This window comes from Fundulus heteroclitus, chromosome 15, assembly GCF_011125445.2.
Source record: "Fundulus heteroclitus isolate FHET01 chromosome 15, MU-UCD_Fhet_4.1, whole genome shotgun sequence".
NCBI lineage: Eukaryota > Metazoa > Chordata > Actinopteri > Cyprinodontiformes > Fundulidae > Fundulus > Fundulus heteroclitus.
In genome coordinates this window covers 24,576,977-24,588,851 of record NC_046375.1, presented here as the reverse complement: position 1 = coordinate 24,588,851, position 11,875 = coordinate 24,576,977, and the positions used below count along the sequence as shown (strand labels likewise).

The 11,875-nt window shown below is 40.9% G+C and overlaps 1 protein-coding gene across 1 annotated transcript; it reads left to right on the top strand.

Annotated features, from left to right (window-relative positions):
• The first annotated feature begins 9,732 nt into the window (after positions 1-9,732).
• Positions 9,733-11,368, top strand: LOC118566050. The gene is made up of 2 exons (XM_036147080.1): positions 9,733-9,770; positions 9,855-11,368. Exon 2 carries the CDS (start codon positions 9,861-9,863, stop codon positions 11,202-11,204), a length of 1,344 nt encoding a protein of 447 aa, XP_036002973.1. The 5' UTR covers positions 9,733-9,770; positions 9,855-9,860; the 3' UTR covers positions 11,205-11,368.
• The last annotated feature ends 507 nt before the right edge of the window (positions 11,369-11,875 follow it).

Below are 11,875 nucleotides of genomic sequence, written 5' to 3'. Positions count from 1 at the left end.
CATGTAGCTATTTTTACAACTTTATTAAAATTGAGTGGTTTAGACATCTCCCACAATCTCACTTTTTTTTTTTACAAGGCAGAATAACGGTTTATTCCTGCAGACAGATAAACGATGTGGGCAAAGAGTTATGTTTAGAAATTACAACCCAGGCATTAAGTCATAACTAAATCCCCAGACAAGACAAAAGTAGTTAAAACAAAGTCCCCAGCCTAAGTTCAGAAAATAAAGATCTAGGTAGCGAATGATTCCACGGAAAGGAGGAAGTCAACGCCGTAGCTTGGAGACTTAACAAACTAGCACCTTATAGAGGGATTTAAAAGCACTCTCATTTTTCTGCTTGTAATTCACTGCAGCAATAAATAAACTGCTAAGAAAAAAAACCCTGCAATGTGAAAAACTTACATTCAAGCAGCATTCAGATAGATTGTGTTTTTGCTCCAGTTCTGACCTGCATTGTAACTCTGGCGTCAAAACGTTCCGCCTGACTGCAGAGTCACAACTACAGCCTCCTTTACATAAGTGAGCCATGCAGCGGCTTTGCAAGTCTCCCTTTTGTCCACATAATCAGTCCACGTGAAAACCGTCAGCGTTCAGCTACACTGCAGTAATGTTGCTGTGAAAACATCATTCTGGGGATACTGAATGTCGCACAACTTAAACTCCAAGGGCCTGATCTTAAAAGTATTAAAACACGTGCAAACTAATTAACGCTGATCTTCATACCAGGTGCAAAGCGATTTGCAAGTGTGAAATGAGCGGAGCAGTGGGTGCAAACATTTTTGCATCTGTGCCTTCATGAATTTGCAGATCACCTGCTAATGACCAAACAGTTACAAATTATTGGAGGGGGCTACGCAAATGTAAAACTTACCACCCTCAAAACAATTTATCAAAACTGAATGCAGGTGTTGTCTTTGCGTCTATATTTAGTACGTTGATAGTCACGTGCAAACTCACACGCAAAAGTGCCGGCAATACTTGTGGCCAGAAAAGAGCCACTGGCACAATGACAGAAGAAGGAGAGTCTGTCCGCACATGAACAGTTGGAATGCGAGAAATAACAACAATAGAATAATATTAGTGGGGCAAAAGATGTCCGCCCTAGACAGATTAACGCATCAGGAAGCAAACAAACTTCATGCAATCAAACTAAAGCGAGAAATACCTCGATATTGTGGCGTGCTTATAAACAAAACTGAATTTTAACCGCAACCCGAAAAAAGCCGTCAGACTGTAAAGACTGTAAAATCCTGGGACAGCACACACTAGATTAAAGTAACTGGAGTATATTTCTAATGTTGTAGTGGACATGAAATTCTTACCAGATGTCAGTAAACAACATACAGTCCACCCATGCAAAGAAACCACAGATCTCCATAAATGAAGTTATTTCTAATTAAAAGCGAATGACACAGAGAAAAAGTATTGAATGCATGAAGAGAGGGAAGTGCAAAAATGGAAAATTCCGACACCAGCTGAAATCTATCAGTAACTGGGAAACAACCCTCCGTCTAAGTGGAAATAGATATCAGGTGGTTGAGTTCCACTGATGGCCTGTAAAAAGTAATCTTATTACCAAGGTGTCACACAACCAATGAATTATCTCTGGAACTTTGAAATCTTGGTGCAAAGCATGTCGATGGCTTTGGCTGCTCAGGCTTGAACTTATTTCTGTTTCTCCCACTATATTAATTCTCCCTTCCACAATGTTCATTGCAATGCCTTGCTCATGGCCAATGATGTCTATTTGGGGCAAAGTAATCTGGGTATGTCTGGCAGCTTTTAGTCATTTACAGTTTAAAGGTTTTCATCTATTTTCTAGGCAGTACTGGATTGGAAGGTGATGCACCAACCGTAGTTTTCAGAGGTTTTAGTTTACATAGTCAGAATAAAGCGTGTTGAACTGACCAGGCTAACATGCTAACATGCTAACCATAGCTAAGTAAGCTGCTTCAGCCTACATAATCGGACTTAGTTTCTTCCGGTCCTTGCCCCATCTGGACTGGTATCACACATTATCTTGTAAAACGTCTAAAAGTTGATGTCCCCACGTGATTTTTATCCTCGTATTTGCTGAGCAAGAAACCGCTTGTTTACATGTAATTCTGCTGAGGAGATGTGCCGCCGTCCTTCAAGTGAGAAACATTGATCGTGTTGTGGCCCAAACCCCAAGACAGCGAGGGGAGGTTGTAAACATTTAACACTATGAAAAATGCACTTCAACCAGGGGATTTCTGCTAAATCCCTACAGCAAACACAACAACAAGAGCAGCTTTACATGAAGACCACTCCATCTCCCCCCCCCCGGGAAAACACATGCGGCCCACGTCACATGGAGCGCTCTGACATGACAGCTAAATCACATGAAGTGTGTGGTCGTGACAAGCCGATGGTGAAGAGGTCTCCTAATGTGTTCGGCACAATGACTAATATGATATTTAAGGGAGAGGAGAGACAAAAGCAGAATTTAGTGCTGAGTCACAGCGAGGCTGCTGCTGCTGCTGCTGCTGCTGCTGCAGCACCGCCCTCCCCCCACACCGAAGCACTCAGCCTGGATGACTGGCTCCATCTCTCATCCTGCCCTCCTTTTTCCCCCACCGACACACATTCTTTTCACTGTTTTCAGCCCATGCAGGTAGTTTCCCCCCCATCCTGTTCTTGTATGTGCTACAAAAAGTCTAATTAAGAACAAAGTCAGTCAGAGGAGAGAAAGAGAGATCAGAGTGCATGAGCTTGTCTGCTATAGGCTCAATAATGCCTCAGCTGTAATCTTCTCTATGGTCTGTGAATGCTGGTCTGAGCTCCCCAGACAGCACAGGGCTTCAAGAGCCTCCTCTGAAAAGTTAGACATTCTGTTCAAGCTCTGCAAAAGGCAAGCGCGAAGCGCGGTGCCACGGACAGAAGGACAAGAAAGAGTCAGCAGAGCTTGTTGGAGACTTGATTTTATCAATGACGCACTTCTGTCCTCCTGCATTCAACCAGTTTGGGATTTTGCATTTTATGCTAATCAATGTGAACCATGCAGACCATGCAGAGTTGCCCCTTCATTACAAAGAAACTGCATCCAGCTGAGGTCTGGGGGGTTTGCTGTGAACGGTGGAAGTGCCAGAGGGACGGTTGCAGAGATAAACACACCATACGTGAATCAAATGGCTAATAAGTGTGTTTCGGAGAAAAACGTACTGTTAAAAAAAACTCCTGTTATGGATAACATAGCATGTCAAATTGAATTTAATCTACTCAAGTCTAAGTTATATTATCTTGAAATGTCTATGAGTTATTAAGGGATTTGAGCAAATGTGCTTAGAAATTGGATTTACTGTCCATTGCAAAAGCATTCACACCTCAGAACTCTTTCACATTTTGTCACATTACAACAGCAAACTTCAGTGTATTCCATGTGGTCACAATGTGGACATCAAATTTCAAGCCTACCCTCTGGGCTTTAACTAGGCCGTTCTAACACATGAACCCATTGATCTAAGTCGCTCTCTAGCTGTATGTTTAAGGACATTGTCTTGCTGAATCATGAATCTCCGCCCCAGTCTCAAGTCTTTTGCCGCCTCTAACAGCTTGTCTTCCAGGATGGTCCAGTAACAAGTTCCAACCGTCTTACATCAACTCTGACAAGTTTACCCAGCTTTGGTGAAGGTGTTAATTTTCCACCACTTGTGTTTTGCACATCAGCCAATAACATTTTATTCATTTTAATAAATAATAAAAAGAACAAAACTAACCTCTTTCAAGTACAAGATTGTCCTTTTTTTCTCCTCTCGGTTGTTTTTCTCTGATTTTGTAAAACACTTTAATGTTTTAAAATCTGCTTTATATTTACATGTGTTGTTATTACATGCCTTGTTTCAGACTGGAAACGGCACTTGATGTAGATTTTGTTCAATGGCCGCCCTCTGGCCAATCACCCATAAAGCCCGTTTTACATAGCGCACAGCTAGTAGCTGTTCTGTCAAGAGTTCCTCTCACCTACACTGTGGATCTCTGCAGCTCCTCCAGAGTTACCGTCGACCTCACGGCTGCTGCTCTAATTGATGATGTCCTTGCCTGGCCTGTCAGTTTAGATAGATAGCCATGTCTTGGTAGGTTTGCCGCTGTGCCATACTCTATTTACTATTTGACAAACTTCTTCCCACAGACAATTTAACTACAGCATGAAAGAAAAAATAAAATCAAGTGAATGATGTGAATTTCTGATCTTACAGTGAAGCTTTTTGTGGAATACCAAATACAATCCACTGCAGGTTTGACGTCAGGACCGAACACACAGCAAAGAATCCCGTTGCCACCACTGCAGAGCATGCTTAACATTGGCAGCAGGTAGGTAGGCAGCAGGTCAACCCACTGTGAGGAGAGGACTTTTGGAGAACTACGTTGGAACAATAAGGGCAACAAAGGAGCCTAGATGTTATTTTTGCCACGTTCTGATTGTTTAGGATGACATGAGTGAGTTCCTGAAGTGAGACAATAATTTAAAGAGTTTTTAATTATATTTATTTTACTTTTGACTCTTGAGTCATGTTTCTTAATTGTTTTATATCTTTTTAATGAACTTGCAGCCTTTGACATAGTTGATTAAAGTGTCCTTTTGTCTGGATTTAAACATATTTTTGCCCTAAAAGGGCTGAGTTCTTCCCTGGATTCAGTCTCGTTTGGCATGTCTACACAGGTCTTTTTCTAGCACCACGGACAAATGCGCCTCTTCTTCAGCTATTGTTTGCTGAGGGGTACATTCACGGCCCATTTGTGATCTTAGTCCATTTTTATCACGTCTCTGGAAACAGCATTGAAGAAGAGCGAAATTTAGAGCAGGCTCTGTGGTTAAGATGGTAAAGTCTGGTTAACACAGAGTTTTCTAACACTAACTGAAAACAAAGACTGAAATCAATGAGCTTGGGGATCGTCCTGTTCTCGTCTCTTCAGTGATGTCACAGAAACCGTTTCCTAACACTGATACTGTGCCCAGGTGATTTCAAACCGGGTAAGAAGTTTTAAGGCAAAGCCAAAGTCTTCTGTCACAGGACGTAGAAGGACAGGATGACATCTAGCTCCAAGTAAAGCCGTATGATTCATCATATTGTCTTTGTCTCTCTTCTGTTACATGGAATTGGCAAGAAAAGGAAGGAAAAGTGTTTTGCTTTTTGTTTGATAAGAACCGGCAAAGTGACTTTCCCCCAATTGTTTTACAGGTCATAGAAAATGTGAAATATGCCATGTTTTGCTGTATGCAGGTATTTAGGTCATCCTTAAGATGACTCAGTGGTTTTTAAATTTTTTATCAAATTGAGGACTTTTTTACTATTTTTTTTTTACTCACTCACATAATGAACTACATTTTGTTTGCTTGCAAACATTTGTCTTAGAACACGAGCAAAAACATGTATGCCTGAGATTCTGATAATTGCACTTAAAGGTAGATTTAACAGTGTTTTATACATCTATAGTTGTGATTTTATATTGTTTTTTTTTTTTACAGTTTATGGTGTGCATTACTTTTATGTGTATCTTAACGTACCTTGGAGCTGTCACATAAATCGTTTTGCTTCTTCTACCAGATGACAATGAAGTTCTTTTTCTTCTTCTTTATTAAACTGAATGAAGGTTTATTGTATGAAACGTCTTTCTTTATGGACTCTCGCTGAGGCTGCAGCTGCTTTGCACAAACATTACTGAGGAACAATAAAGTGTAAGTACACATTCTCTTTTAACAACAACCAGGATATTCGTGTTATATGTAAGTAGACGTCTTGGTGCCGTCCCATTACATAAATTAGAATATACATTTCCATGAGGCTCGCTTGTCAGATTGATATACCTTTTGAAAATAACAATCTCTAATCAGGCATTAAACTATAATACTTTTATTAAGTCCAAATGTATTTATTTAAACGTTTTTTTTATGGTTTTCATCAGCTGCAAGTGGAAAATAATCATAATTACCAACAATAAAGGCTTGAAAGCATCAGTCTGTGTGTCAGAGCAGCACAACAGCTCTGTGGCGTGTGTCAGGCCATCAGAACCAGTACCAGCTACAACATCTATTCACACTCAAAGTTTAAAGTCCATTGACCGTTCTGAGGACCACCACAACAAAGGGGAACAGTGGTGGCCCCCAGCATTGGTGCTGACCTCTCATAAAGTAAGAGTTTATCCAACATATCGACCCCCCACAGTGCCACTGGACTCACCAGGACAGGTTCTGAAGCCCTGTGTGGGGGAGCTGACAGCAGCGCTCACAGACCTGTATAGCATCTCCCTGGAGCAAGCTTAGGTGCTTGAAGAGGGCATGGATTTCACAGCAGCGGCTGGTGAGCATCTACAGGGCAGCCCTTGAGTCAGTGCTTGTGTACGGCATCACAGCATGGACCTCTGGCTGCACTGTAGTGAACAGGAAGGCTCTCCAGGGCATCTTCAGGACAGCTGGGAGGAACATGAGCAACTAGCTCCCCAAACTGGAGGACATTCACCAGGGCCGCTTCACCAGGTGGGCATCCTCAGAGACAGTACACACCCTAGACACAAAATCTTCACTTACCTGTCCTCTGGGAGGCGCTACAGGACACTATGTGCCCATACATCCAGGTTAAGGAACAGTTTCTACCACAGAGCTTTAACCTTTCTTAAAACAACCCCTCTATAGCTTTATTCTATTTAAATCTCTTGATTCCCTCTGATCAGTGGCACTATTTTAGACATGATTAATCTATCCTTAGTAAATGGATATGTACCACAGGCTTTTAAAGTAGCTGTTATTAAACCTTTACTTAAGAAACCATCTCTTGATCAAGATGAGTTGATAAATTACAGACCTATATCTAATCTTCTTTTCTTATCTAAAAATCTTGAGAAAGTAGTTGCTAATAAACTATGTGAACATTTACAAAGTAATGACCTACTTGAGGAGTTTCAGTCAGGCTTCAGAGCTCATCATAGCACTGAAACAGCTCTGGTGAAGGTCACTAATGATATTCTCATGGCCTCAGATAATAGACTTGTCTGTACTTGTCCTGTTAGATCTCAGTGCTGCATTTGATACAGTTGATCACAATATTCTCCCAGAAAGACTTGATCATACTGTAGGGATTAAGGGAAAAGCATTAGGCTGGTTTAAATCTTATCTGTCGGACAGATTCCAATTTGTTCATGTTAATAATAAATCTTCCTCAAACTCTAGGGTCACCTGTGGAGTACCACAGGGTTCAGTCCTTGGACCAATTCTCTTTACTATATATATGCTTCCGATTGGCAAAATTATCAGACAGCATGGGATTAATTTCCACTGTTACGCTGATGACACTCAGCTATATTTATCCATAAATCCTGATGAATCCAATCAGTTACTTCGACTGCAGTCATGTCTTGATGACATCAAAAGCTGGATGACTTTAAATTTCCTGCATCTAAATTCTGACAAGACAGAAGTTGTAATCTTTGGGCCAGAGTCCTCAAAAAATAAAGTTCTTAATCAATCACTTAATCTGGATTAACTTGGCCTCTGGCAATAAAGTTAAAAATCTTGGTGTTATTTTTCGACCAAGACATAGTCATTTAAATCCCATATTAAACAGGTTTCCAGAGTTTCCTTTTTTTCACCTCAGGAATATCGCCAAAATTAGAAACATTCTGTCCAGGAGTGATGCTGAAAAACTAGTCCATGCATTTGTTACTTCAATGCTGGACTATAGTAATTCTTTACTATCAGGAAGTCCACAAAATGCAGTTCAAAGTCCTTCAGCTGATCCAAAATGCTGCAGCAAGAGTTCCTGATGAAAATCAACAAGTGAGATCATATTTCTTCAATTTTAGCTTCCCTTCATTGGCTTCATGTTAAATCAAGAATAGAATTTAAAATCCTTCTTCTAACATATAAAGCCCTTAATAATCAAGCTCCATCATATATCAGAGCTCTGATTACCCCGTATGTTCCTAACAGAGCACTTCGCTCTCAGACTGCAGGTCTGCTGGTGGTTCCTAGAGTCTCTAAAAGTAGAATGGGAGGCAGATCCTTTAGCTATCAGGCTCCTCTCCTGTGGAACCAACTCCCAGTTTTGGTCCGTGAGGCAGACACCCTGTCTACTTTTAAGACTAATCTTAAAACTTTCCTTTTTGACAAAGCTTATAGTTAGAGTGGCTCATGTTACCCTGAGCTACCTCTATAGTTATGTTACTATAGGCTTAGGCTACTGGAGGACATCAGGGCCTATTTTTCTCACTCTACTGATTTCTACTGTTCTCCAGTCTACTGTTCTCTAGTTTTGCATTGTATTACATTGAAATGACTGTCGTCATTTCAGCTTTTAACTTTTTGCTCTCTCTCTGTTTCTTCATAGTAGGTACACCTGGTTTGGCGTTATGTTAACTGTGTCATCATCCAGAGAAGACGGCTCACCCGCTATTACCATCTAATGTAGAACAGATTACTAGATCAATGTGTGCTTCTGTGCTTTTTTGTCTCTCTTGTTGTGTCTCTGCTCTGTCTTCTCTAACCCCCAGTTGGTCGAGGCAGATGACCGTTCATAATGAGCGTGGTTCTGCCGGAGGTTTTTCCTTCCCGTTAAAGGGGAGTTTTTCTTTCCACTGTCGCTTCATGCTTGCTCAGTATGAGGGATTGCTGCAAAGCCATGGACAATGCAGACGACTTGAATTGAAAAAATAGTCCTTTGTGCCAAAATTAATTCATTTCTTAAACATTGAACCCATAGATTGTTTTTTTTTTTTACTTGTCTTTTATGGTTGGCAGTTCTAAACTAGTAGAACGTTTATGTTTCTTTTTTTAAGAACATGTTTTAATTAGTGATGTAGAGGAAGTTGTTGTTAATTCTGTCTTTACATTGTCTGTGATTAAGTGTGTTTTGATTGAGATTGTGTATATATGTATATATTATAGGAAGGTCTTTTACCAGTAGACGGTAAGGATAAATGTTATAACCATCTGGCTTAAAGTGTGATTTGTTTTCCATTCTCATCAGAATTCTAGATGTTTTTTGTGCACTTAATGTAAACAAATGAAAATATGAAACTTGCCATATATGAATGGTTGTTACACCCAATCCTTATTTGGTGAGGCCAATCTCCATCCTTGCACTCCCCTGTTGGAGTTAGGCAATCCTGGGTGGATTAAGCAGGTTAAAAGATTGATAGATGCGTGCAACACAAGACTTTGAATATTTTAAAAAAATCAATAAATTATTTCTGTCACTTTACACTTTAAATATATAATTAATTCAGTTTGATGAAACAATTTCTTAATTGAATTTTTGATTGGTGCATTTTATAAATTATTACATTATTTATGTTATCATGGAAACATATATTCATGTCATGTATTAAATTCAATTATTTATATGTACACATTATTTTGACCAATTAATAATTTGTTGGACAGTGAACTTTTGGCCTTGCACAGTTTCAGCAGGGTACCTGTGTCAAGGAGAGAAACTGGACTTTTCTGGATCTCAGAATCAGAAGAACTGTGTCTCTTCTGCTGCCTAACGGTCGTCAAGACCCGAAACCAAACTGACATTACCTAGAAATATATTGTTTAAACCATAATAAAGTTTATTCTGTCTTCTGCTCTGTGTCATCTTGCACACAGAATGTTCCATTAGAATGTTTAGCATCACAGTGTTCTATGACATCACAGCTGATGACATCACTATGACATCAACAGAATCTTAACTACTACTGAACACCAAGCTGGTTTTTCTTCACTGTTCCCGACCTTCATCGCGACAGTACACCTTTGAGAGAGCACGTTTGAATCTTAGTCAAACAGCGAGAATTCGATCTCAGATATCAGACGCCTTTCAGAGAAGCGACTATATCTGATTTACAGAAAGTTAGACATGGAGCAAACGCTTTCATGGGTAGACATGGTCGACCTCGACATCCAAGTCGACTACGATGCAATCATCTTCCCTATGGAAGATGGCAGTGACGGTACCAGTGAGCTGCATCCCACCCAGCCAGAAGATGGTACAGAGATCCAAGGGGAATCTGGTCCCTCTGCTGAATCTGAGACTCCTCCTTCAGTGGAGGTTCAGCAGGATTCATCTTTCTCTGCTGACTCTGGGTCTCTCAACTCAGAAGATATCCAGCCATCTCCAAGGTCAGAAGAACCAAGGAAAGACCTCAGTGCCTTTACTTCCTCTCAGGCACCTCACTCATACCACCAATCTAAGCATTTCCAGGGCCGATGCCAACAAGCAGAGCGGCCACACATCCAGGCCCCAGTTTACTACGTGGCTTCCAACTCACAAGCCCACAAGAGAAAACCAAGACATTCCCAGGCCACTGGAAGCTCTGAGGCTCGTCACCCCCAGTACTTTAAGAGTGACAAGATGCCTGAACACGCCTCAGCTGTTACGGTGATCCCTCCCTCGTTGGACATTGAACAGGCAATCAAACGTACCAGTGATCTCACGCAGCAGGTGGACGATCTTAAACAGGAGCTGCAAGGTAAGGTCTTTGATCTTCACGAGGAGAGAGAACGAAGAATCAAGTTTCAGGTTGATTGCAAAGCGCAGCTGGAGCAGATCCAAGAACTGGAAAAAAGTTTAGAACATGAACGCTACATGAGATTGAAATGTGAAGAGAAAGTGGAGAAGCAGGAAACACTTGCTGCACCGCAGACTGCAGGTGCATCAAGATTTCCACGCATTCCCAAAGTTACGGTCCATGAGAGCGTTCTGAATGAGCTTCAGTTTTTTAGGAGGCAGGCAGAAAAAAATGCCTTGAACAGTGAGAGGCTAGCAGAGGCTTTGGTAGCAGAACAGCAGCTGAGAGCCAAATATGAGGATCAGCTGAGGAGTAACTATCAAGAAGCCTCCAGATTCAAAGAACAGCAGGAAACAATCACATCTCTGAAGAGTCAGGTTGGAGAACTGACCGTAGAGTTGAACCTTGCTTTGAAAAACCAACATCCTAAAGTTTCCTCCCAAACAGAGGCCGCCACACAAACTAAAGCCTCCATGAAAACTGAGGTCTCCAAACAAACAGAGGCACCCAGGCAAACAGGGCCTCAGAGAAACAGGACTGTTCATGAGGTTAGAGACCCCCAGCATGAATACAGGAGACAGAATACCAACAGAGGCTTCAGTGCAAACCCAGGCCTGTACCCACATGCAGGCCACCATAAAAACGGAGGCTCCCATGAAAATAGGAGACGTCCTCCTTATAGAGGCCAGTAGGCAAACAGGCCTCCAGGCTATCAGAAGCACTGGATCACATTCCTGACTCCAAGTGTGTTCTCATGTAAATGTGTAAATATATGTCACAATCTGTAAATAAAACAAATACAAGGAAATCTAGACAACAAGAAAAATTATTAAAAAAAAAACAACAAAAAAATAACAATGAGAAACAATTTATTTATTTTTTTGTATTTAGTTTTACATTTTTATTTGAAATTTTGTACTTTTTATAATTACTAGTTTAGCTAACCAACACACTAATGCAGCCTCAAAGGTGGCCACAGTGTCCTGTGTCCTTTTTGGGCCGGTCCCAAGCCCGGATAAATGCAGAGGGTTGTGTCAGGAAGAGCATCTGAACAAAACCTTTGCTAATAGAGCTGTTTTCAGCCCGTAATAAAGGGACCATTGACCAACATATTTGATGTGTGTTGATGTTTTCACTTGATACAACTGAATGTTTGGTCCTGATCTAACAAACTGTGACTGCTTCGATGTTTTTATGATGTTTTTATATTTCCATGATGTAAAGCACTTTGAACTGCCTTGCTGCTGAATTTGCTATACAAATAAACTTGAATTGAATAGCTAAGGACGCTATTTCTTTTTAGCTTTTGGGAGCCTGTTCTGGTGCAGCAGAAAGAATTTTGAGGCGTGCACAGTTCCCCCTA

What these genes read in the sequence shown, in the direction of transcription:
- LOC118566050 (XM_036147080.1), top strand. Translation starts at nt 9,861, where the DNA reads ATGGAGCAAACGCTTTCATGGGTAGACATGGTCGACCTCGACATCCAA.